Source organism: Dermochelys coriacea, chromosome 7 (assembly GCF_009764565.3).
Source record: "Dermochelys coriacea isolate rDerCor1 chromosome 7, rDerCor1.pri.v4, whole genome shotgun sequence".
NCBI classification, from domain to species: Eukaryota; Metazoa; Chordata; order Testudines; family Dermochelyidae; genus Dermochelys; species Dermochelys coriacea.
In genome coordinates this window covers 121,153,951-121,180,940 of record NC_050074.1, presented here as the reverse complement: position 1 = coordinate 121,180,940, position 26,990 = coordinate 121,153,951, and the positions used below count along the sequence as shown (strand labels likewise).

The 26,990-nt window shown below is 48.5% G+C and overlaps 1 protein-coding gene and 1 long non-coding RNA gene across 4 annotated transcripts in view; one reads left to right on the top strand and one right to left on the bottom strand.

Annotated features, from left to right (window-relative positions):
- Positions 1-596: 596 nt before the first annotated feature.
- On the top strand, positions 597-24,793 carry LOC122461134. 2 transcript variants are annotated; one of them, XR_006282889.1, is made up of 2 exons: positions 597-1,556; positions 24,252-24,793. It is a non-coding gene; the product is annotated as an uncharacterized LOC122461134 (long non-coding RNA). The 2 variants fall into 2 exon arrangements; XR_006282890.1 differs by lacking the exon at positions 597-1,556 and adding an exon at positions 19,433-19,580.
- LOC119859250 (inositol 1,4,5-trisphosphate receptor interacting protein) overlaps positions 20,302-26,990 on the bottom strand; it is a 29,608-nt gene continuing 22,919 nt past the window's right edge. For both annotated transcript variants that reach the window (XM_038411115.2, XM_038411114.2), the window contains exon 2: positions 20,302-26,046. In XM_038411115.2, coding sequence (XP_038267043.1) covers positions 24,381-26,033 — 1,653 coding nt within the window. In that variant the 5' untranslated portion in view covers positions 26,034-26,046 and the 3' untranslated portion in view covers positions 20,302-24,380. The remainder of the gene's footprint in view (positions 26,047-26,990) is intronic.

Here is a 26,990-nt window from a genome sequence, read left to right as displayed (position 1 = left end):
TGGTTCAATAAAAAAATAAATGAAATATACTGCCCTATAATTTACTATTAAACATCAGTCATTACTCTAAATCCACAGGCAGACAGCTAGGGTACTGAACCCATTATGGCTGGCAGAGGAATTGCGGCTTTAGGCAGAGACTGCTGAATGTCAGTAGTGACCAAGAGACGTGGCTGAGACTTCTAAAGGAAAGAAACAGTAACACGGGAGAGACTGAGCCTCTCTCTTCTCTCAAGCGGCACAAAGGATGCCTGGCTCCAGGTTGGCTGAAATTGGTAGCATAGAAGGCAAACTCCTTACCAAAGGGAAGTTTAAAGGGCTGCAGTCAAACCGGGGAAGGCAGGGTGGGGGATATAACCTAGAGGATTAGCACCTCTGCAATTTAGGCCTCGTCTACATTATGGGCACTACAGCAGCATAGCTGTGGCATCACAGCTATGCTGCTGTAACCTAAGAGTGTAGACATGCCCTACAGCGGCAGAAGGGTGTTTTCTTCCATCAACCTAGCCACATCTACAGCAGGGGTTAGGTCAGCATAGCTATGGCGCTCACGGGTGTAGCTATGCTGCTCTAAATTTTCAGTGGAGATCAGGCCTTATTCTTAGGCTGTGTCTACATTCTGGAGGCCATACTGGCATAGCTATATCAGTGTACCTATGTTGGCATAACTCAATAGGCTGACACAGCTCTACAGGGATGGAAAGGGTTTTTCCATCGATGTAGGAACACCACCTTCCACAAACAAAGTTAGCTATATCGAACAGTTGACATAGCTGTATCTACACTGGAGGTTAGGGCAGCACAATTATGTTGGTTCAAGTTGTGGTGTACTCACACCCTGGACCGACATAGCTTTTTCAACCAAATTTTTAAGTATAGACCAAGCCTTAGTTTCCCTCCAATTTACAACAGTTCAACTCAAGCAACCAGAGCATGTGATTGCTCTTGATAGAGGCAGAAAGATGCAGGCAAAAGGACAGACTGTTTTGTGCACAACATGGTAGGAGTAATGGAAAGCTTAGGGCAGAATGGGTACAGAAAGTTAGCAAGACAAGTACCATAGGACCAGGTTCTGTTCTCAGTTCCCATTACATTCATACCACTCCAGTGAAGCCCGTGGAGCTGCACTAGTGTAACAGAGCAGAATTTGGCCCATAGCGTTCAGGGCCAAACCCTTGTTTTATTTTAAGGCCCATTGTAATGAAGCGAGGGGTGAGGCATGGGGAGACGTAGGGTAAGTAATGGATGGCAGCCCTGGGAGATCAATTCAGGGAGACTGTCTTTACCTTTGGATATATTGATGTGTAGAGAATGCCAACATCTTCCTGGGGCTTCAGCAAAACGCCTTTCCTTTTAGGAATCATTTACAAAAGCCCTTTTGAAAGGGCTTTAGAATGTGTCCTCCTTATGCCTTGAGAAGAAACACAAAGTAGCTGGGCCCACTGTTAAGAAAGAAAAACAAGCTTCATGGGCGGGGGCCGCATAAGCATCATTAAGGAGAACTCCAGAGAAATACCCAGCAGGGCTGGCCCTGGGGTTCTGCTGCACCATATAAGGTAAATTCAAAAGCAAAAGGGGAAAAAAAAATCACAATCTCCTGCTCTGTCTGCTTAATGCATATTGTGAGTGTAGATCCCCCTCTGATGCCCTTAACTGCTAGGAGGTAGGATGGTGTCCACACCTGCTAATCAAACATGCCCAGGCTGTGTGTGACATGATGTGAACAGAGACATGTATGAACAGTGGTTCATAACTACCTCTCTCATTTCTGTGCTGTTGTGGCATCCTATATAAATGTTCCACTTAATCAGCTGGCACAACAGGTGCTTTTTACTTGCTGTACCTTCCCTATTAGGCAGAGCCAAAGTGGTGAAATAATTCAGGCTGGCTGAGTCATGGCTTCACTGGGGAGAGGCTGGGGAGACTTAATCGCTTCTAGCTTGAGTTGATGTAAGTTTTGCACACTCCCCACCTCCCTGCCCCTCCCGCCCCCTCCTCCTCATTGGTTATATATAGAGATGTAACTACTTCTTTCCCTACGGCCAACATGCAGCTGTGATGGGGTACTATAAACAAGTGGTTTGGCAGCCGCTGCTGGTTCTTCTAAATGACTTATTAACGTAATGCAGTTAGGTAGCATTTTCCCTCCTGAAGTATTTCTAACCTTATATACAGGAATCATTTAATGGGTCACCTAGTGAGATGCAGCCACCACCGAGGTGGAGCATGACAGCTATTTAACAGGGCAACACTACCCAACAGTTCAGGACATGAAATGAAAACACATACTGCATGTGCACACCTGAAATACTGAGTTTCCCCTGTGCCATTTGTAGTCACCTTATTTTCTGATGCAAGAGCTCAAGGCATAATCTGGTAGCCAGGCACTCACATAGCAACACAAAGTCCTATTGTCTTGTAACTCTCCCACAACGAATGGGGCTGGTGGGAAACACTATCCGTTCATGGAAACAGGGACCAATCCGGGGTGGGGGGGGGAAGCATGCACGCCAGCTGAGGGTGGAGGAGGCAGCATTTCCTTGGAATCTGTGACTAACAAAGCGTTTGAAGGGGAGGTCTCATTCGTCATCTCTGCCATGGTCATAGCTCAGCCATGAGATGCGGGGGGGGGGGGGAGGGGAGGCAAAAAGAGCCAAGACATCCAAAAACAGTTGAAGGGAAGGACTGATGGTTAAGGCATCATTTCTTGAAACCATCTTCCAGCTCCCCATATATGAAACACACTGTAGTTTCACACCCTGGTTTGCTAAGCACTAATGAGATGGAGACATGCTCGTACTGAGCGAGCTAGAGTGTAGCCACAGCAGCACGAGCTCTGGGACAAGCTCGCCACCGCCAGTACACACCTAGGGTCTCTGACAAGTACGGACTCGGTGTAGTTACCCTGTCCCACCACTGGTGCTGCTAGCTCAATGAGCGCTACTATGCATACATCTCCTTGAGCTGTAAATTGCACCCCTTGAGCCAAGGGTAGGCAAACTCTTAGTGATGCTTCTGCCCTTTCTTCCTTACTCTACTCAAAACCTGCACCCTAATCCTCCCCACCAGAAAAGTGCTGTCAATAAGAATATGGTCCATCCCTACCCTAAAACAATCCAGGGGCACTGGTATGATGCATGTCTCAACTTCATTGGTCACTTACTGATTTGGTTGTAGTCTTTTCTCATTTCTATTTAGATTTAAAACCCTTTGGAGTGCACTGGCTCTTGCTTCTTATCCATAATAGCTAAGGCAGAGGGATTATTTAGCCCCTGCTAGCTGTGGGAAGACAGCTCTGATTATACACCATGCCTGCATAACCACAAGGCTTGGTGATAGTAAATTACTCTTCACAGGGCTCACATAGCTTGGTCAGACTGCACAGACATGTTTTCATAGTGATTCAAACTCTTATCATCAGAGCCATATCCAACCTGGATTCCTTAACAAGTCAGTGGGTTGATACCTCGGAACACAAGATCAGGGTCCATTTGTACATGAATTGCACGACTCATTCAAAGTCCTAAATTCTCATGTGCATAGGGAGGCCCGTACAATGTGAGCATCGGAACGTTACATCAGCCTGACATGATGTGGTGGTAACTCTTCAATGGCCCTGAAGGTGAGTTTAGATGCTGGGAATGTCCCACTGGCACCACATAAAAGCTCTCTCCCATGGGAATAATAGCAGAGATCATGGGCAGGGACAGCTGCCAATGCATCATGCCCCCTCAGGGGCATAGGAACAATCTCAGAGCTGCCCTGCCCAGTGCATGTCAGGTTGCCAACTGGGAGTTACATAATGTTAAATATCCGTTAAAACTTTCTGTATCAGCTGTTTGGGGCCAGAAATATTTTCCTCAAGCAGCTGTGAAAAATAAAGTTGCTTGAGCTTTCAGAAGAGGGTTGGGGTGCAAGTCTGGATTGTTAAAAATAACCGAACAAACATTCTTACGTACTCCCCAAAGGTGTTTAGGGAGACTAAATAACTGATGGTGTTCAAACTTTAAATGACTTGAACTACATGCTACTGCAGGCCAAGATGACGTCAGTTTATTGTATGGAGAGTGTGTTAAGGCTCAAAGTGAAATTTTTGATGTCCCCGATGGAAGTTTTATCTGCCATCAAAGTTTGTATGTTATTTCAGCACGGGAACTGGCATAATTGCTGACTCCTCTTTATGCTCCCCAAATCCATAAGAATGGCCATACTGGGTCAGACCAAAGGTTCATCTAGCCCAGTATCCTGTCTTCTGACAGTGGCCAATGCCAGGTGCCCCAGAGGGAATGAAGAGAACAGGTAATCATCAAGTGATCCATCCCCTGTCGCCCACTCCCAGCTTCTGGCAAACAGAGGCTAGGGACACCATCCCTGGCCATCCTGGCTAACATCCATTGATGGACCTATCCTCCATGACCTTATCTAGTTCTTTTTTGAACCGTTATAGTCTTGGCCTTCACAACATCCAACCACCTGAATGATCCAAAGGCCGGATGGTTACCAAAGGCATAGGGGCTGCTTCACTTACAGAAGTAACTCAGGGTACCTGTACTTTGTTACTTCTCTTGAGTTAGCCTAGCTTGATTGAGAACAGCCATACTACAAATCTATACTCGAGCTGCTGTGTCCATCCTGTGTGGCAGCAAGACCTCTGGGGGCATAGTCTATGGTATTTGTACCGCAGTAAGCTAAGTTGCACTAGGAGTTTCATCACAGTGAGTTGTGGGAGAACTTGCCTGTTCTTTCCTGGCACAATGGGTGAGGAGGGCAGGTATGGGGAATTATGGGAAGGCAGCCGAGGACTAGCAGCAGTTGAGTAGAGCTAACCTGAGTCTACACTGCAGAATGGTCAGGTGTGTTAGCAGCTGATGGGTTGTACTAACTCCAGCTGTAGCCTATACCTTCTGACAGGCCAGCCAACTCACATTAAAAGCACCAATGCATTTGAGTTAAGGGCTTTTGTGTGTGGACAGGATGTGAGTTAGGGACAACACTTGAGTTAACTTTGCAGTGAAGACAAGCCCAACTGCCACTGACTTCAGTGGGGGGCAGGATTTCACATTTAGTGTTCAAACTTTTACTAAACTAAATAAGTGTCAGGAATGTGCATAAGGGGTTCATGTTTGTATATTAAGGCCAGAATTTTCAAAGAATCCTCTGGAAATTAGTTGCCCCAATCCTACTGAAATTGAGTGGGAGTTGGGTGCTTTATTTCCGGTTGGGCTCCTGTCAGCAGCATATTAATGCCTAGGCCGACAAAATTGCAGGGGCGGAAAATTTGTAATAGCAGCCAGAGGCTGCTTCCCCCGGCACCAGGTTGCGCCCTCTGCCCCTGGCCCCGCCCCAACTCCACCCCTTCCCCGCCCCCTCCCTGCCCCTATTGGTCCCCTTCCCCAAATCCCCGCCCCGGCCCCACCTCCTCTCCTGAGCGTGCCGTATTCCCCTCCTCTTCCCCCTCCTTCGCGAACCTGTTTCGCACACAAGCACTCGCAGGGAGTGGGGAGAAGCAGGACCCAGCGGTGCGCTCAGGGGAGGAGGCAGAGTCAGAGCGGAGGTGAGCTGGGAGTGGGGGCGGCAATTATTACAGGCCCTAGGGGCGGCAAAATCATTAATCCACCACTGGCTCCTGTGAAATAAATTTCAATCTTACCTCCCATGCACACTTGACCACCTCAGAAACAGGGATCCAGTGCAGGTTTCAAAAGCATCCGGCTGTTTCCAGTTTCTTCCTGCCTCTCTCAAAGTTCACAACTGTCTATTCCTAGTGCTCTGAAAAAATAATTCAGAGTATTTTGTACAGCAAAAGTTAGGCTTTGTCTCTCCCCAGGGAAATTGTTCTAAGGTGGTTAAAAAAAAAAAAGCTGAACTACTCATTTCTTCCAGTCAGCAGTATTTTTAGGTCAAACATTTAGTTACTTAACCAATTTGGAACTTCAGGCTTTCTTATTTTATAAATCTCCTCATAGGAGTCATTACAGAACAAGCTGGCTCCAGGACTTGTGAGGGGAGTTTGCTGGAGTGACGACAGAGACCATGCCTCAGCAGCTGGAGTCAGCAAATGCCTTCAGCTTTTCAAGGAGATTGCTGGGCTGCAGCACACCCCAAAGAATGATTGTACCAAAGAGTTTTGTGCACAGCTGCTGCCCAGGGGGAAGATAGGGTCTAGCAATGGGTGGTCGGTGCTGTTTCTTAGCAGCAGCACTACCTGCTAAGGAAATCTCCTTCTGGTGCAGACCCGGGAGCTGAGGCTAAGGGTATGTCTACACTACGAAATTAGGTCGAATTTATCAAAGTTGATTTTTTTAGGCAGCAATTTTCTACAGTTGATTGTGTGTGTTCCCACTAGTGCATTGAGTCGGCGGAGTGCGTCCACTGTACCGAGGCTAGTGTCGACTTTCGGAGCGTTGCACTGTGAGTAGCTATCCCACAGTTCCCGTGGTCTCCACTGCCCATTGGAATTCTGGGTTGAGCTCCCAATGTCTGATGGGGCAAAAACATGGTCGTGGGTGGTTTTGGGTACATGTCGTCAGTCGCCCCTCCCTCCGTGAAAGCAACGGCAGACAATTGTTTTGCGCCTTTTTTCCGTGCGGGCGCCATACTGCTTTCAGCAGATGCAAACCATCGTCGTCATCCATCGCTTCTGCTGCAGCTCTGCTCTCCTGATGCTATGAATCCACCTTGCAGGTCCTCTATATGACCATCGTCATCCACCGCTTCTGCTGCCACTCTGCTCTCCTGGTGGTCTTGCAGGGCCGCTTCCACTGCAACTCTGCTCGGCTGCTCTTGTCTCGCCATTTTACGGCAAGCATGCAGCCCATTCAGCTGTTGTGTCTTGGCAGCAGACGGTGCAGTAGGTCTGCAAAACTGGTCATCCAACCACTGCTTCCCCAGCAAGTCCCCTGCCCTGAAGCGCAAGAATACTAAAATGAGAGCAGCCCTCACAGTTGAGAAGTGAGTGGCAATAGCCCTGTGGAAGCTTGCAACACCAGACAGCTACCAGTCAGTCGGGAATCAATTTGGAGTGGGCAAATCAATGCAATCACTGAGCTGCTGCTATCAAGGGTAGTGACTCTGGGAAATGTGCAGGTCATAGTGGATGGCTTTGCTGGGATTCCCTAACTGTGGTGGGGCCATAGACGGAACGCATATCCCTATCTTGGGACTGGATCACCAAGGCAGCCAGTATATAAACCGAAAGGGATACTTTTCAATGGTGCTGCAAGCACTGGTGGATCACAAGGGACATTTCACAAACATCAACGTTGGATGGCCGGGAAAGGTACATGATGCTGGCATCTTCAGGAATTCTGGTCTGTATGAACAGCTGCAGCAAGGGACATACTTTCCAGACCAGAAAATAACTGTTGGAGATGTTGAAATGCCTATAGTTATCCTTGGGGACCCAGCCTACCCCTTAATGCCATGGGTCATGAAGTCATATACAGGCACCCTGGACAGTAGTCAGGAGCTGTTCAACTATAGGCTGAGCAAGTGCAGAATGGTGGTAGAATGTGCATTTGGATGTTTAAAAGCATTTTGGTGCAGTTTACTGACTCGGTTCGACCTCAGCAAAACCAATATTCCCATTATTACTGCTTGCTGTGTGCTCCACAATATCTGAGAGAGGGTAAGGGGGAGATGTTTATGGTGAGGTGGGAAGTTGAGGAAAATCGCCTGGCCGCTGATTACGCACAGCCAGACACCAGGGCAGTTAGAAGAACACAGCAGGGCGTGCTGCGCATCAGAGAAGCTTTGGAAACCAGTTTCATGGCTGACCAGGCTACGGTGTGACAGTTCTGTTTGTTCCTCCTTGATGAAAACCCGCCCCCTTGGTTCACTCTACTTCCGTGTAAGCCAACCGACCTCCCCTCCCCCCTTCAATCACTGCTTGCAGAGGCAATAAAGTCATTGTTGTTTCAAATCCATGCATTCTTTATTAATTCGTCACACAAATAGGGGGATAACCGCCTAGGTGCCCGGGAGGGGTGGCGGAGGAGGGAAGCTCCGGGTGGGGTGGAGAAGGAGAGGAGGAGGGAAGGACAAGGCCACAGTGCACTTCAAAACTTATTGAATGCCAGCCTTCTGTTGCTTGGGCAGTCGTCTGGGGTGGAGTGGTTGGGTGCTCGGAGGGCCCCCCCTGCATTCTTGGGCGCCTGGGTGAGGAGGCTATGGAACTTGGGGAGGAGAGCTGTTGGTCACACAGGGGCTGTAGTGATGGTCTGTGCCTTTCCTGCACCTCAACTATACGCCGGAGCATATCAGTTTGATCCTCCAGTAGCCTCAGCATTGCATCCTGCCTTCTTTCATCATGCTGCCGCCACCTTTCCTCTTGATCCCGCCACCTCTCCTGTTGCTCCAGCCATCTATCCTCTTGCATGTCCCTCCTGTCCTCATGTTCATTTTGTGCTTCCCTGGACTCTGCCATTGTCTGCCTCCATGCATTCTGCTGGGATCTTTCAGTTTGGGTAGACTGCATGAGCTTAGAGAACATTTCATCGCAAGTGCGTTTTTTTTCGCCTTCTTATCTGCGCTAGCCTCTGGACAGAGATGCTAGTCACAGCATTGAAACATTTGCAGCTGTGGGAGGGAAAAAAGAGAGTTTAAAATTAAAAAAGACACATTAGCCATTTAAAAGGAGGGGCTGATGTTTTCGGGTTAACATGCAGCACAAACCCAACTAAATCCCCAACACACCCAATTCTCTGGGATGATCGCTTCACCCCTCCCTGCACTGTGTGGCTAACAGTGGGGATGATTTCTTTTCAGCCACAGGCAAACAGCCCAGCAGAAACAGCCACCTCTGATATCCACTTAATAAAATTCCCCTATTTCAACCCAGGTGACCATGATATCACTCTCCTGAGGATAACCCAGAGAGATAAAGAACGGATGAATTGCTTGAATGCCAGCAAACACCGGGACCACGCGCTGCCATGTTTTCTTATGCAATGATTCCAGACTACATGCTATTGGCCTGCCGTGGTAAAGTGTCCTACCATGGAGGATGCAATAAGGTTGCCCTCCTCAGAAACCTTTTGCAAAGGCTTTGGGTGTACCTCCAGGACAGCTTCATTGAGATGTCCCTGGAGGATTTCCACCCCATCCCCAGACACATTAACAGACTTTTCCAGTAGCTGTACTGGCCGCGAATGCATCCCAAGTCTTCAGGGCAAATTAATCATTAAACATGCTTGCTTTTAAACCATGGATTATATTTACAAAGGTACACTCACCAGAGGTGCCTTCTCTGCCTTCAAGGTCTGGGAGTCCGGGTTGGAAGAGTTGGGAGGGTGATTGGCTCCAGGGTGATAAACAGTTCCTGGCTGTCGGGGAGAATGGTTTCTCCGCTTGCCTGGTGAGCGCTATCTTCCTCGTCCCCAAAATCCTCATCCCTATTGCGTGAGACTCCCTTGCAGGAGTCCATGTGCAGATGTGGGGTAGTTGTAGGGGCACCCCCTAGAATTGCATGCAGCTCATCATAGAAGTGGCATGTCTGGGGCTCTGACCCCGAGCGGGCGTTTGCCTCTTGGGTTTTTTGGTAGGCTTGCCTGAGCTCCTTAAGTTTCACTCGGCACTGCTGCGGGTCCCTGTGATAGCCTCTGTCCTTCATGCCCTTAGAGATTTTTTCAAATATTTTGGCATTTTGTCTTTTGGAACGGAGTTCTGATAGCACGGATTCTTCTCCCCATACAGCGATCAGATCCAGTACCCCCCGTTTGGTCCATGCTGGAGCTCTTTTGCGGTTCTGGGACTCCATGGGCATCTTTGCTGATGAGCTCTGCATGGTCCGCCACGGTGGCCAAACAGGAAATGAAATTCAAAAGTTTGTGCGGCTTTTCCTGTGTACCTGGCCAGTGCATCCGAGTTGAGAGTGCTGTCCAGAGCAGTCACAATGGAGCATTGTGGGATTGCTCCGGGAGGCCAATACTATTGAATTGTGTCCACACTAACCCAAATTTGACCTGGCGATGTCCATTTCAGCGCTAATCCCCTCGTCAGGGAGGAGTTCAGAAATCGATTTTAAGAGCCCGTTAAGTCAACAAAAATGGCTTTGTTGTATGGACAGGTGCAAGGTTAAATTGATCTAATGCTGCTAAATTAGACCTAAACTCATAGTGTAGACCAGGGCTAAGACTAAGAAGGATGCCTCATTGGTTAGGCAATTAAGCTGAAGGGTTAGGAGATCGGGGTTCAACTTTTTTGCTCTCCCTCGGGTGTTCTATATGTCCTTGGGTAAGTCACCTGGCGTGGGATCCACTAAGGCACTTAAGTATTCTGATGCTAACTTTTAACCTAGAACAAGATTGTGACCCACAAAGCCTGAGTTAAGTGCCCAAGCTCCTATACAATGAACAGGTAGAGAAAGGTACCAAAGCCAGCACACGAGCCGGGGAGCTGCCTAAGCTAGACAGGGTTGTCCTAAGCCCAGATCCTTTCTCATCTTTTGGTACCTAAGTCTGGGCAGTAGGGAGGTACCTATCTCTGCTTGTGGTTCATGAATGGGGGGAAAATAGGCATTCAGCTGCCTAAGTCATGTGCAGAGGCCCAATCAAGTAAACATGCATAGAGACTGCCTACCAGACTGGACCCTCACTGAGTTCACACAAAACAACCAGACAGAAGGCAAAGGAGGACCTCCCTTATGAATTGTAGCCTAGTTGTTAGGGTACTCAGGATGTAGGAAATTCCTAGTTCAAGCCTCTCTCCACCCCTGCCCCACCTGATGAGAATGAGGGATTTGTCCCTAACCACTAGCCTACAGGATTGGGCCCAGTGCACAATTTAGGCAGCTGAATGCTCATCTTCCCTGGCTTGTAGTTCACTTTAGGGCTCAGGCCGGAGACAGGCACTCGGGCAGCTAAAGTAAGGCAACAGTGCACCTTCTCAGAGGCAGAACACAGGCACCGAGTGAGTTCAGGCATCTAGAGAGTTCAGCAGGAGCTTTGTGGATTGCAGTGGAACCTAAAACTGGAACTTAGGTGCTTAAACCCAAGGTTTAGGCACCTTAGTACCTTTATGGATCTCAACCTTGGTCACTCCGTGCCTCAATTCCCCTCTGTAACCTGTGGACAATAACATTGCAGTTATTCTAATTAACATAAGAGAATGATCATTAAAAGTTAAATACACAAGCCATTAATTCTACTGCAAAGCAGAAGGTGATTAGAAGGAAGCTATTCCAAGCAAGTGTGAATACCAAATATCTAGAATGAATGATGGGGAGCAATTTTGATGAGGATTTCAGCAAACTAAGGAGCTTTATTTTCTTCAGACTAAAAATTCCAGAATAATACTTTTAAAACTTCATAAAAATCCTCATATTTATCTACCATTTTTAAATGGCCATTACCACATCCCCATATTTTACAAGCATCCAAATTACCAATGTTTAACACACCTGAGTATTTCAAATGTTGTCAGTATTCCATGTTAGAGAAACTCCATGTGTTCAAACTGTAAACAGAATAATGGAAACAAATTATGAATTCCAGATTCATACTACTGCTCATGGACACACTGGAAACAGAAAGCACTTCCTCAGAGCATCACCTCTGGGGATGGTGGTTTAAATCCTTTATATATTCACTCAAACCTTGAGGGCTAAGTGTTATTCGGAACATAGGAATTGCCATACTGCTCAAAGCAGAGGTTCATTTAGTTCTGTATCCCGTTTCCAAAAGTGGTCAGGACCAGCTGTTTGAGGGAAAAACTAAGTTACCTTCTAAGGTAGTTAGAGGTTGGCTTCTACCCAAAGCTGGACCTATTTCCCAATGCTACACACCAATTCAAAACAGTCACTTAAGTCCTCTGGTGCAGAAATGGCAAATTATCTGATCAAGATATTATATTCCCTTCAAATAGCTGAAATATTTGGTTAACCCCAGTTGGTTTAGGTGTGAGTCCAGTTCACTGCCCCAGAGGCAAAAAAATCTCTCAGATATGTTAGGCCAACTTTTTAATCACACAAAACCGAGCACCATGGTCCTGCCCCTTTTTGAGGCCCCACCCCTTCCCTGATGCCCCACGCCCTGCTCACTACATTCCCCCTCCATTGGTGGCTCACTTTCCCCAACCCTCACTCACTTTCACTGGGCTGGGGCAGGGGGTTGGGGTGTGGGAGGGGGTGAGGGCTCTAACTGGGGATGCAGGCTCTGAGGTGAGGCCAGAAATGAGGGGTTCAGGATGTGGGAGGGGGATCCGGGCTGGGGCTGAGGGATTTGGAGTGCGGGAGGGGGCTGCGGGTTGAGGCTGGGGGTTGGTGGTGCAGGAGGGGGTATGGGCTCTGTACTGGGGGTGCAGGCTCTGGGGTGGGCCCAAGGATGAGGGTGCAGGAGGAGGCTCTGGGTTTGGGGGGGCTCAGGGCTAAGGCAGAGAGTTGGGGCAGGGGGTTGGGGTATGGGCTTACCTCGGGCGGCTCCCAGTCAGAGGGACTAAGGCAGGCTCTCTGTCTTTCCTGGCTTTGTGCTGCACCCCGGAAGCGGCTAGCAGTAGGTCCGGCTCCTAGGCAGGAGGCCCAGGAATCGCAGCCACAGTCCACAGACATCACCCCCCCCAGCTCCCATTGGCCGCGGTTCCTGGCCAATGGGAGTGTGGAGCCAGTGCTCGGGGTGAGAGCAGTGCATGGAGCCTCATGGCTCCCCAGCCAAGGAGCCAGACCTGCTGGCCACTTCCAGGGCACAGCACGGAGCCAGGGCAGGTAAGGACTAGCCTGCCTTAGAACTGTGGCACTCCCGACCGGACTTTTAATGGCCCAATCGGTGGTGCTGACCCGGCGCCGCCACAGTCCCTCTTCGACCAGGCGTTCCGGTAGAAAACCGGCTGTCTGGCAACCCTAAGCTCTTCAGGGCATGGAGCTAAATTGACCTGGCAGACAAAGGGTAAAGGGCTACAAACATGGGGCTAGCTGAGCAGGGCAAAGTTAGTATCCTGTTTTTTAAATACCAGCTATTTGGGTGGGACTCTGATGGGAGGGGATTTATCTAAACAGAGGGACATGGGGGATGGGGCAGGGACGGGCCAAAGGAGGAGGAGGAGGAGGTGGGTAGTGAGACTAGGTAAAGGGTCCTTGAAGGGAAGGGGTTGGAACAAACAGTCAAACATCACAGGCGGCAGAAAGGCCCAAACATGTAGAAAGCAGTCTGAGACGAGGTGTCCCCTGGTCCCTGCTGAGGCTTCTAGCCAGTGGGTCTGCTCCCCTGGGTCCTTGAGAGTCTAGCTTGCTCCTCCCTGGGGTTTTTCTTTCCCAGGCCTGGCTTGGAAGCAGGGGCACTGCTTGAATCCTAGTACCTGGTGAGGGGTCACCCTTGCACAGTTTTGGTTGGAGGAAAAGAGTGGCTCTCGTTGGGCCCCATGTTTCTCCTTCCCAGTGGTTTGAAGTGTGTGGGGTGTGTGTGTGTGTGTCATTGCCCTAGCTCTGCCTTCCCTCATCCCCTATGCTATTAATTCTGACCCCAAATCAATTCTGCCCCCTGCAGACCCCATCAGTTCTGCTCCTACTGCCTCTCCAAGGTCGGGGGAGCAGAGGAACCATCCCATTGTTCAGAGGACAGGAGAAGGGACCAGAACTGCCCTTAGCTTCTGGCCTCTTTCTGCTTCCTCCTGTCTCCCCTGGAAGAATGGGGTGGGCTCCTGAGGGGAGAGCTCTGCCTACTTCCTGCAGCTGCCTGGAGCGGCTGCTCTGCTGCCAAACTTGCACCCTCAGCACTGCAGCTCGGTCCCTGCAGGAGGACTTTGTGTAGTCTAACCCTCCTGGGGTTCCCTGGTGGGCTGCGGCCTCCTCAGACACCCTCACATAGCACCACATGCTGCTCCAAGGCCCCTGCCACAGGTCCACATCGACTGCCACCACCCTATTTTAAAAGGGGCAACTCCCATTTGTATTACTAAATATAAACACCCCATTCTAAAACCACCTAGTCCAGGGGCCTAGGAGCATTCTGCAGAGCGAGCTGGCCTTCTCTGCCCCGCCAGTGACCTGAAGAAGAGCTCAGTGTAGCTCGAAAGCTTCTTTCTCTCACCAACAGAAGCTGGTTCAATAAAAGATATTCCCTCTCCCACCCTGTCTCTCTCATGTCCTGGGACCGACCCAACTAGCAACAGTTCTGGTTCTCTCCTTTCTCTCTTTCTCTCTTTCTCTGGGTTGTGTAGCAAGTACCTGTCAATCTGGATCTAAGGAGTTTGCATAGGAAGGAGAATATACAAGAGAGCAGAGGGACATAACTTGCTACAAACCCTAGGGCCCAGCAGGTTGGCAAGTAGGAGTTAGACAATGTCATTAGGCTAAAGATAACTAGCTCCTTATAGTTGACGGGGCAAGGAATGTTTTCTTTGCCTGGCAGTTAAAGTTCCTTGAGCTTTCAGAAGGTCAAGGAGTGAGGGAAAGGCTGTATCTACACTTCCACTTTCAGCGCTAAAACTTTAGTCATTCAGGGGTGTGAAAAAACACACCCCGAGCAATAAAAGATTTAGCGCTGAAAAGTGCCAGTATAAACAGCGCTTTATCACCAGAAGCTACCACCACTCTCCCCTGGTGATAAAGTGTGACTACACTGCCCACATCACGGTGCTGCCGCGGCCACGCTTAGGGTGACCAGACAGCAAGAAAAAGACCCAAAAACTGGGACTGTCCCTATAAAATCAGGACATCTGGTCACCCTAGCCATACTGTAACATGAGCAGTGTAGCCATACCCTGAGTATTATTAAATTTAATAAGATTAATCAAACCCTAACCTTAACGCACTTCTGCTGCCCGTGTAAAAATTATTTAGCCCGGCTAAATGATTCGGTGTCCAAGCTGTAAATAGCATGCAGAGCATTATTTCTAAGGCCAAAATGGCTGCAGTATGATGAGGGAGAATGACAAGACTTAAAAAGTTTCACACTATGTCTCTGATAGAATTTTATTAGCCATAAAAAAAAGGAGGTAAGAGTTAGTTGAACTCTTGCCCCACCCAAGGAGCTGTGAATGTCCAAGACGTTTGTTATAATTGCTGAACCTTCTTCATGTTTTCCACATCCTGCCTGAGAAATTCAAACTTCAGCTGGGTATCAAGGGCAGTGTCTGGATCTTTAGCATCTAGATTTATGTGAACTAAATTCAATTAGTAATGAGTATGTCTGGAACTTAATGTTTAAGCTTAAATCACTTTAATCTGGTCTCCCCATAGAAACTAGATAACATCAGTACCACCACTGCAGGTTTCAAAAGCAGCTGGCTGGCTTTGCCTTCTTCCTGTACCTTTCAAAGGTCTCAACTCTTTATCCCTAATACTAAGAACATTTCGAAGTATTTTATACCACAAAAGTTAGGATTCATCTCTCCTCTCTCAGATAATTTTAAGGCAGAACATAAAAAGGAGATACTGCTAACTGGAAGACATGGGGATTTTTCCATTCAAATTACTTTTAAAAACCAAGTCAGAATTGGCTGTTTTATATGTTCACTGCAGTTTCTATTTTGCAAGAAGTTGGTCAGAGGACATGTGAGGAGGAGAGGACAGGCTTAGAACTTAAAATAGAGAAATCATTAACTCTACAGCAAAGAGGATGGTGCCTGGAAGGAAACTATTCCAATGAAGTTTTGATATTCACACTGAGGTCATATCTACATGGGGGCATTCAGGAAAGTTAAGATGAAGGAGTCAAGTTAATGCACATAAGTTAAAGTACATTAACCCCCTCTCCCTCATGTGGATGTTCTCACCCAGAAGTAAAGTGGTCTCAGTTTGCAGTAGCTTAATTGTCTGAGAGAGAACCTGAACTCAGCTCTTCAGCCCCAGAGAAACTTAAGTCAGCTAAGATTGCTGGGTGCCTCAGAGGCTCCATCACAAATATTTAAGTCACACCTCAAAGAAAGACCAAACCAGGGAGTTTTGGGGCTTGTCTACTCTTCAAAGGACTCCTAACTCTGCCCCAACCTGTACTTTAGGTTCTTTGGCAAGTCACTTACAATCTCTAGCTGTGTTTCCTCATCAATGAAATTGGGGAGACCTCTCAGAAGAATGAGACTAGAGATGGGTTTGACCCCAAACCTAACTTTACTGTGACACAGAGCTAGGAGCAGAAATCAACCCAGGGTCTTTGACTCTTCCCCACAAGAGCTCTTTTTGCTGATTTTGCCCCCATCCTTTAGCTCTCAGGCACAGGAGCAATAATGGAAAAACTTCTTCTGTGGTCCATGAAACCAACTGCTGGAAGAGCGTGTAGTGGCAGAGTTCAGGTAGCATAGGGAACATAGGGTAGGGACCGTCGAATCGTGGAGGTCAACGAATGGCTACGCAGGTGGTGTCGGAGAGAAGGCTTTGGATTCTTTGACCATGGGATGGTGTTCCATGAAGGAGGAGTGCTGGGCAGAGACGGGCTCCATCTTACGAAGAGAGGGAAGAACATCTTTGCCAGCAGGCTGGCTAACCTAGTGAGGAGGGCTTTAAACTAGGTTCACCGGGGGAAGGAGACCAAAGCCCTGAGGTAAGTGGGAAAGCGGGATACCGGGAGGAAGCACAGGCAGGAATGTCTGAGAGGGGAGGGCTCCTGCCTCATACTGGGAATGAGGGGCGATCAACAGGTTATCTCAAGTGCTTATATACAAATGCACAAAGCCTTGGAAACAAGCAGGGAGAACTGGAGGTCCTGGTGATGTCAAGGAATTATGACGTGATTGGAATAACAGAGACTTGGTGGGATAACTCACATGACTGGAGTACAGTCATGGATGGTTATAAACTGTTCAGGAAGGACAGGCAGGGCAGAAAAGGTGGGGGAGTAGCACTGTATGTAAGGGAGCAGTATGACTGCTCAGAGCTCCGGTACGAAACTGTGGAAAAACCTGAGTGTCTCTGGATTAAGTTTAGAAGTGTGTGCAACAAGAGTGATGTCATGGTGGGAGTCTGCTATAGACCACCGGACCAGGGGGATGAGGTGGATGAGGCTTTCTTCCGGCAACTCACGGAAGCTACTAGATCGCATGCCCTGATTCTCATGGGTGACTTTAATTTTCCTGATATCTGCTGGGAGAGCAATACAGCGGTGCATAGACAATCCAGGAAGTTTTTGGAAAGCGTAGGGGACAATTTCCTGGTGCAAGTGCTAGGGGAGCCAACTAGGGGGAGCGCTTTTCTTGACCTGCTGCTCACAAACCGGGTAGAATTAGTGGGGGAAGCAAAAGTGGATGGGAATCTGGGAGGCAGTGACCATGAGTTGGTTGAGTTCAGGATCCTGACGCAGGGAAGAAAGGTAAGCAGCAGGATACGGACCCTGGACTTCAGGAAAGCAGACTTTGACTCCCTCAGGGAACAGATGGCCAGGATCCCCTGGGGGACTAACATGAAAGGGAAGGGAGTCCAGGAGAGCTGGCTGTATTTCAAGGAATCCCTGTTGAGGTTACAGGGACAAACCATCCCGATGAGTCGAAAGAATAGTAAATATGGCAGGCGACCAGCTTGGCTTAATGGTGAAATCCTAGCGGATCTTAAACATAAAAAAGAAGCTTACAAGAAGTGGAAGGTTGGACATATGACCAGGGAAGAGTATAAAAATATTGCTCGGGCATGTAGGAAAGATATCAGGAGGGCCAAATCGCACCTGGAGCTGCAGCTAGCAAGAGATGTCAAGAGTAACAAGAAGGGTTTCTTCAGGTATGTTGGCAACAAGAAGAAAGCCAAGGAAAGTGTGGGCCCCTTACTGAATGAGGGAGGCAAGCTAGTGACAGAGGATGTGGAAAAAGCTAATGTACTCAATGCTTTTTTTGCCTCTGTTTTCACTAACAAGGTCAGCTCCCAGACTGCTGTGCTGGGCAACACAAAATGGGGAAGAGATGGCCAGCCCTCTGTAGAGATAGAGGTGGTTAGGGACTATTTAGAAAAGCTGGACGTGCACAAGTCCATGGGGCCGGACGAATTGCATCCGAGAGTGCTGAAGGAATTGGCGGCTGTGATTGCAGAGCCCTTGGCCATTATCTTTGAAAACTCGTGGCGAACGGGGGAAGTCCCGGATGACTGGAAAAAGGCTAATGTAGTGCCCATCTTTAAAAAAGGGAAGAAGGAGGATCCTGGGAACTACAGGCCGGTCAGCCTCACCTCAGTCCCTGGAAAAATCATGGAGCAGGTCCTCAAAGAATCAATCCTGAAGCACTTAGAGGAGAGGAAAGTGATCAGGAACAGTCAGCATGGATTCACCAAGGGAAGGTCATGCCTGACTAATCTAATCGCCTTTTATGATGAGATTACTGGTTCTGTGGATGAAGGGAAAGCAGTGGATGTATTGTTTCTTGACTTTAGCAAAGCTTTTGACACGGTCTCCCACAGCATTCTTGTCAGCAAGTTAAGGAAGTATGGGCTGGATGAATGCACTATAAGGTGGGTAGAAAGCTGGCTAGATTGTCGGGCTCAACGGGTAGTGATCAATGGCTCCATGTCTAGTTGGCAGCTGGTGTCAAGTGGAGTGCCCCAGGGGTCGGTCCTGGGGCCCGTTTTGTTCAATATCTTCATAAATGATCTGGAGGATGGTGTGGATTGCACTCTCAGCAAATTTGCGGATGATACTAAACTGGGAGGAGTGGTAAATACGCTGGAGGGGAGGGATAGGATACAGAAGGACCTAGACAAATTGGAGGATTGGGCCAAAAGAAATCTAATGAGGTTCAATAAGGATAAGTGCAGGGTCCTGCACTTAGGATGGAAGAATCCAATGCACCGCTACAGACTAGGGACCGAATGGCTCGGCAGCAGTTCTGCGGAAAAGGACCTAGGGGTGACAGTGGACGAGAAGCTGGATATGAGTCAGCAGTGTGCCCTTGTTGCCAAGAAGGCCAATGGCATTTTGGGATGTATAAGTAGGGGCATAGCGAGCAGATCGAGGGACGTGATCGTTCCCCTCTATTCGACACTGGTGAGGCCTCATCTGGAGTACTGTGTCCAGTTTTGGGCCCCACACTACAGGAAGGATGTGGATAAATTGGAAAGAGTACAACGAAGGGCAACGAAAATGATTAGGGGTCTAGAGCACATGACTTATGAGGAGAGGCTGAGGGAGCTGGGATTGTTTAGTCTGCAGAAGAGAAGAATGAGGGGGGATTTGATAGCTGCTTTCAACTACCTGAAAGGGGGTTTCAAAGAGGATGGCTCTAGACTGTTCTCAATGGTAGCAGATGACAGAACGAGGAGTAATGGTCTCAAGTTGCAATGGGGGAGGTTTAGATTGGATATTAGGAAAAACTTTTTCACTAAGAGGGTGGTGAAACACTGGAATGCGTTACCTAGGGAGGTGGTAGAATCTCCTTCCTTAGAGGTTTTTAAGGTCAGGCTTGACAAAGCCCTGGCTGGGATGATTTAACTGGGACTTGGTCCTGCTTTGAGCAGGGGGTTGGACTAGATGACCTTCTGGGGTCCCTTCCAACCCTGATATTCTATGATTCTATGATTCTATGAACTGCTCAGCTAGAGAACTCAGCCTTTTGTCAACACTCAAACCCAGCACCCAAGCCAAAACACTCCTGTTCTTCATCTAGCATTGTCCATTGGTGAGAGCTGAGAAAGGACAACACTCAACTCTTGACTGCACTGCTTGGCTCTGTGACTTTGGGTAACATTATTATTTGTATTGCCACAGCACCTAAGAGCCCTGGTCAGAGACTAGGACTATCCTACTCCCTGACCTGCTCAGTGCAGAACACAGTCATAATTCTTACTTCACTGGGTGGTGCAAGGCTTAATTATGGGCTTGTGAAGAACTTGGAGAGTCCGGGATGGGAGTCACTAGAGAAATGTTAAGAATTGTTATTATATGTAGCTTTATATTGATTTAAAATAGGATGGTTGACAGCTTTTGTTTAGCACTTTCCTTTCAGAGAGAACCACACTGTTAGTTTCTGAATTAGGTGCCATTTCACCTGAAATTCAAGGGAAGGAGCTGAGCCAAGTATGCAGTAGATAGAGGCTTTGTTTGGAGCTGTCTAGGTAGCGGTCAGACAGGAAAGTGAATGGAATTCCTCCAGCTGAACTGGAAATTCAGGAGCTCGGGTTGAATCCTCATATAAATGATTGCAACTTCACGGACACCCAGTTACACCAGAACTGACTTTAGACTCATTGAGTGAATTCCTACCTCTGTTGAAGTCAACGCAAATTTTGCTGTTTATTCACTGGGGTTGCGGATGCCACCCACGGCGTCCAAACTCCAACCGGCTGCTCCCCCTGGGAACTGTGCAAGCCTATGGGAGATTAGGAAACACATACACACACACACACACACACACACACACACACACACACACACACACACTTCTTTAAGATTTCATACAAGATTTCTAGTACTTCTTTTATTATAAATAAAGCTGCATGAGAAATACATACAAAATTCAACAACCTGCTGCTTTAGAAGCAGCACTTTAATACAGAAAGTTTTCCTGGTGTATCCTTTAAAAGGAATAGGATATGGACATTCTAAAAAAACCAAGGAAGGGGGAGCTTGAGCTGCAAGTTTTTGGTACTGTTCTCCATCCTCCCAGGTTAGTCCTCCACAATACAGGACAGGACAGTCTCCCTTCCAAGCAAGCAAGGTTACAAAAGGGTATCCAAAAAGGCAAGTAATAAATAAGGCTGTTGACTATGTATGGTCCCATGAACAGCACCTAGCAGTCAATGATCAGCCGTTACGCTGGTAAGATCAGGGTAAGAGCTGCTGTTTCCTCTCTGTCGCTTACAGAAAGTCTTATAGATTGTACATTAAAATACATTAGAAAAGCCCAAGTGGAACAACCACTACACCCTGCTTGAATGATGGACCAAGTGTTCAATTCTCTTTATGAAACAGAAGAGCTGCACATGGAACTGAGACACAGATGGCACGTGTTGAAGAGTGAAACCCCATCCCATCCCCCCAAATGGAAGAGACTCTCTTAAAAGACATTCAGCTCTTGCATAGCAATAATGGCTTCAGCACAAGGCATTTCCTGCAGGTGAGGTTGCACTTTGGGTCCATGGCTGTATCACTTCCCCCACCTTGATAAAGCCTGTAGTAAAAAATGAAAGCAATAAATCTGGGGTCACAGAGGTGGTTAGACTCTAGGAGAACAAACCCTAGCCCCTTGTGACAAAGCTCTCCTAGCAAATAAATAGCAATAGCAATACCCCAGCATGAGAAGGGGATCTCTGCAGGATGATGTCTGGCCTGCCCCTTGTACCTCCTCTTGCTACCACATTTAAGGTCTGATCACCTGAGATGCAAAGTACCCTCATCCTCCAGTGGTTCAAGCCCTCAGAGCTGCAACCATACAGCTTATGAAGGAGATCACTTGCACAAGGTTTGCCAAAACATGCTGTGTGAATATAGAGTGCTTCCCCCACAGGAAGGTGCTTCTGCAGGGTCCTTCCTAGCCTGAATTTGCAGTAAACATCTTTAAGATGCTCACCTCAGCAAAGTAAGCACCTCATGTTTAAGCAGCCTTAGCAAAGCAACCAAATCCAGAAAGTCCCTGCTATTGCTTCACATGTAGCTAATATAGGATAATTTGTAAAGTTCTGCTTCCCCACTGCCTGCATATGGTTGCAAACTCAACTTTAAAAGCCCTTCCCAAAACCACCAAGAGCTGAATTACAGTTGAGACATTCACGCTGGCTTTAAAGTGGGTTTGCTTGACACTTTACACAAGGGAAATGAGAGATGTTTTAAAATGGCCTTATCCCTCCCCCCCATTCTTGTATCAATTTTTTTCCAGTCCATGACATGTCATTTCCTGTGTCACCTGGGTCATGGATTTTTTTCTGTGCTTCTGATATGCTAAATTCAGACTCCTCACAGGAAACGTCAAACAGCTTTTCACTTCTCTCTAGCGGTAATAATAACCCACTGAGGAGGGACCCAAGTCACAGCTGCCTCCCCAGACCCTGCACGTGATAAGTCTGTGTAAAAATAGGGCTGGTGAGGACACCGTACAATGCACTGGGAACTCAGCCGCTGCCAGAGGCATGTTACTTTCATTTTAAAATGTTCCACAGAGCTTCTGATGCATCTACAAGTCCCTATTGCTCTCTAAACCCTTCCTTATATTTTTGCTCATTGTATCCAAGTTGCCCGTTGTGACTGTCTTTTGATTACGCATCATTGTTTAATGGTTTGTGCTGATAAAAGCCAAAGCCCAATACCACTTGCTCCCTCATGTCCGACCTACAGCAGCCAGACATGCCCTGTCACTCCAGTCTTGTTGTTCTCCTGAAAAAATGACCACCAATGGTATGTGGTGGTTTGGGGATGCAGACAGAGAGCTGCCAGAATGTGGCATGGAGACCATCAACTTCACTTCTCAAGTGGTAGCCGCAGCCATTAACCAATAGCCCTTCTCCCTCCTCTTCCTTCCCCCTCCTGAACAATGCAGAAGTCACTTTCTGATCCAAAACACTTGTAATGTCATAGGTAAGGTTACAGATAAAACCAGGGTGGTCACCTAACAACCCTCAACCCTTGCCCTAGGGTATGGCTCACTTTGTATCACCTGAGGCTGGCTGCAAGCTTGTGGCAGAAGGAACATTGACACCCCCGCCCCCTCCCAAGTTCTCGGCTCATGCCCTCTGCCTTTGTGCATCAGGACCCCTTTCCACTGGAAGGGTGGATTTGGGCATCCATCCTCAAGGGTGGGATAATGGTTCCTCCTGGAAAGGGGAACTTTCTCTCAAAGATTCGCTCTCAGCAGCAGGTTGGATAATTCGTCTATTGCCAGAGGGTGTCACTATCAATGAGATGGGATCAAATCTACTTTCCAGATGTACCATAACTAGGTTGAGTGGGTTAGAGCACCCTGCTGTAAGGTGGCATCACCAGTTCTGTCTAGGCAGCCTCCAAGGACAGTATCCCCCCTCTTCTAAAAAGAGAGCCACGTGATGTGTACAACCAAGACAAGAGCCCTGGCCTCAAAATACAAAATTGTTTAAAGCCCGCCAGATTTAGAAGCCAAAACTTGATCCTCAGACTCTAGCTCTCCTGTGGTTGCTTGAAGCTTGGAAGCGGCTGTAAATTCACCATGCTTTGGTCCCAGAGGGCTGTGGGCCTCATCTCCCTCTAGGTGAGACTCCTAAAAGCAACTTATCAAAGCAGCAGCATTTAGGAGGACTGGAGGCAGTCTTGTCTGGATGCAGATGGAGACCTTCCAGGGGGGTGTTTAGGAGGAGGGACAGGACAGCAGTTCTACTGTGGAGGCTAAGAGTTTGCCACATCCAGCTTTAAAGCTCATGTTGGCCATTCGCCCACGTGCACCACTCTCTTCCTTAGTCATAGCTGTTCTGCCTGCCTGCCTCAGTAGGATAAAAAAAAATGTACTAGATTACTCAGACTACATTGCAAGGTTAATATCTACCTTGCTAGAAGACTGTTATATCTGGTCTTATTTCACAGAGGCATCAGTGGATTCCTCTACACACACATCAGCTGCTTAACTGGAAAACACAGTTTGCCCCTTAGGAACCTGCTCTGTTTGCGTCTGTCTTGCTGCTCAAAGGATACTAACATCAAAAGAATGCTCAATTGTGTTATTCAGAACAGCACTGGGACACTGTCCTCACCATATGTTCACCCAGGCATTAAGTTCACTGCCCTGCCCTTTACCAGGATGATAATGAAAGAGACTAATTATATTGTATCACAAATGCATCCTGCCCCGTCTCCGGTATGCTTCCCAAGAGAAGGATTTTGCAAGGTACAGGAAATGTGTATTTGGGTGGGGGAGGAAAGGGGAAGAGGTTGTTTAGCTGCAGCTGAAAGTCCTACTAAGTGGGCACTTTTGCAACTTGAATTTCCATTAGTTTAAAAAACTATGGTTGATTTCAATGCCGCTTTCTCTGCTGCTATGTGGGGGACTGAAATTAATCTGCAGAGTCTGGGTTTTAACCCCCCTACACACACGCAGAAAAATTAGCTGTTGCTAAACTTCCAAGCTGCAATCACAGGGCTGTTCCTTTTACAATTAGGAGGTCTCATTTGCGACATTATTTTTTGTGGGAGCCACCTTAGTTTCCCTCTCATCCCCTTCCCTTCCTCCTCCTTTAAAAACAAAGTAAATATTTGATTAGAGATTCTGAATAACCCCCAATATTTGCATTGCAACCCCTGAAAAGATTAGTCCTGTCTGTTGCTTGTCACCCCCACAGGGACTGGTGCACAATGGGAAAAAACAAACCAGCCAACCCATTGGTGGAGTGGAGGGACACTGACAGCATAAATCTTTCAGTTTCTCCCCTTCTTTCTTCCCCTCCCACTCTGTAGAAACCAGGGCCTGCACTGGTTTCCATGAAAGGCGAGAGTCTCTCCCGCTGAAGTCAACTGCCCGCAAGAGGTTTCTGCGATGCCCCAGGGACTTGTGCTTGGTGGAAGAGCATTTCTCCACTGGTCCTGCTAAAGGGATTCTTTGTGGAGCATATTTGTATGTCCCACAGAAGGAATGTGCACTGTGTACTCGTTTATCAGTGCGGATGTGTTCCTTAGCATCTCATGAAATGTGTCCACCGTCTTTCTGTAAGCGTCCCTGTGCAGAACAAACGGACGGAAAAGGTTGAGTGGCTCTGCCTTCTGGAACACCACTGGGAAGTTTAGCACCTCTGGCACCTTCCGGTTTCCAATAAAGAAGTGGCAGAGCTTCTTTTCCTGCAGGCTTTTCTCCAGGAACTTCAGCATGTCTTGCAGCCTGACCTCCAGGTTCTCAGAGGCCCAGTCCTGATAGGGCCGGGTCTGCAGTAAATGCAGCATCACCGTCTTCAGGTGGTAGCTGGTGAGGCTGCTGGGACCTGTTAAGCTACACTGCTTTCCATGAAGGAAGGAGAGGATCTGAAGGCAGCTGAGGTGGCAGGCACTGGCAGGCAGCTTTTTGGAGATTGAGTGGATGAACCTCCTCTCGTACACGGCAAAAGTAACAAACCAATCAGTACTGGAGACAGGATCAGCCGTCAGGCTGCTGCGGGGGAAATGGGAGATGAAATAGGCATCCGAGTCTTCACACTGTACCACAGGGGTGAGATTAAAGGCAATGGACTTCCCAGACCTGAATTTTATCTTCAGGGCTCCCGGTGAGTCCAAGAGGTTGAAGGTGAGGTCGAATTCATATTTGTGGGAGATTTTGTTCCAGGACTTGGTGATCGCAATCTGGAACCACTTCATGACCTGGTCAGCATCCAGATACTGGGTGTTCTTGAAGCACAGCAGATCCTCCATCTCTCCACTGCACCTGGTCTGGTTGGTTTGGCTATGGAGGAGGCACAGCATGTCTTCCCCCAGCTTAGTCTTGCCACAGATGCAACCTGCTGCATCCTCATCTGCCCTGCAGACTTTTATGGTGCCGTAGCCTTGTTTGTCTGGTGGGACTGACTCCCTTGAGCACCAGGTCTGGGATCGGAAACAGTATGGCTCTGGGGGCGTGAAAGGGACGAACAAGTCGCAAACCAAAGGCTTGTGCACCCTCCAGTTTTCGTACATGCTCCCCACCCCTATGGACTCCTCTACTTCCATGTCAGCGTCTCGGTTACACACGCTCCTCAGGGCCTCCAGCAAGTCGTCTGCAAAGCCTTCCACCAACTCTCGCTTCCTAGCCATGTCACCGGTGGCACCCAGGATACACCTCTCATAGAAGTTGGCCAACACTGCTTTGTCTGGGAGGGCCACGCCCTTGAATGCTTTCCCGAGAACGGCCATGTCGTCCTCCTCACAGGCTGACTCCTGCCAGTTCCCATCTTGGTAATCCTGCCTCCAGAGCTCGATCAGCAGGAAGATGACCATGGACATGGCACTCCACAAGTCCCAGGGGAGGGGTTCCTTGTTGTTCTGTTCCTCCGTCTCCGTGGCCTTTTCCAAAGTCTTCAGCGTGGCCTCCTGTCTGGCAATCTCTTGCTCCAAACGCAGCTGCTCCAGCCGGAGGTTCTCCTCATGTGCCTTCATCTTCTGGATGATGTCCTCAGCGTACTCAGGAACGGTGGCATTCTCTTTGGGGAAGAGGAGTGGGTGGTTGACGATGGCCGTAATCACCACCAGACACACCCGGAAGATCCCTGCTGGCATGGCGATTCCTTCCCTGTAAGAGAGAGGGGCAGAAAAACCCACAGTCAGTGCCACAAATATTTCAGCCTCCACCCATGGTCAGAGGAGTAGTGAAATAAGGTCACTGATTTTGTCTAACATGGTCAAGCCCTTTCTCCTCGCTCCGGCTAAATATCTGACACAGGGTCTTTGGGATACCCTGGCAGGGACCTCTTAGACACAGGCACTTGTTCGTGAACTCCTAGACAGAGGCTTAGACAGGAGGCAGTCTCTGTCTGGTAAAGGCAGGTAAGCGTGTGTGGATTCCCAGAGTTGTCCACTGCTCTGCTATCCTTTGGAGCCAGAGGAGGACGCTTTCACTGCTGTCACTCCATTGTGACTCTGTTGGAAAGCTCTCCCTGCCCCCCCCACCCCCCATGGGTGGGCGGAGGCAGAGTCTTCCCCTTCTCTGAACACACCCTGGCCCACCAGAAGGCAGAGAACAGTGGGCAGGCTGAAAGGAAGGCTGGAAATCTCTCCCTCCTCCCCCGCAGTCTTGTGCAGTTGACCATTGCCACTCTAAGAAGAGATAGAGGCACAATGCAGGGGAGTGGGACCATAGGGAAGGGGAATGGTCATGATATGGGGGGGTGGGCCAAACATACCTTTTGTGCGGGGCATGCCTAGAGCCTCATATTGCCTAAATCCAACCCTACTATCTCCACAATCAGTGCTGCTCATTCACACGTGGGGCGGGAACATGGTTGCACTGTTTTGTGCCTCTGGGTGGGAGGCACAACCCAAGTTGCTTCCCGCTCCTTCGAAGTACCACGGCGTCACTGCACAGCCGAGATCATGCTGGGGCACGTCCGTCCCAGTGCAGTGGCTGCCACGACACAGTAGCATTTGGAAGAAGGCAGGGTGGGTGAGCTCGGGGGTGGGGAGGGACAGGTTCCTCACACCCAGAGAGGGATGGTGTTAATTACATCATGCAGTTTA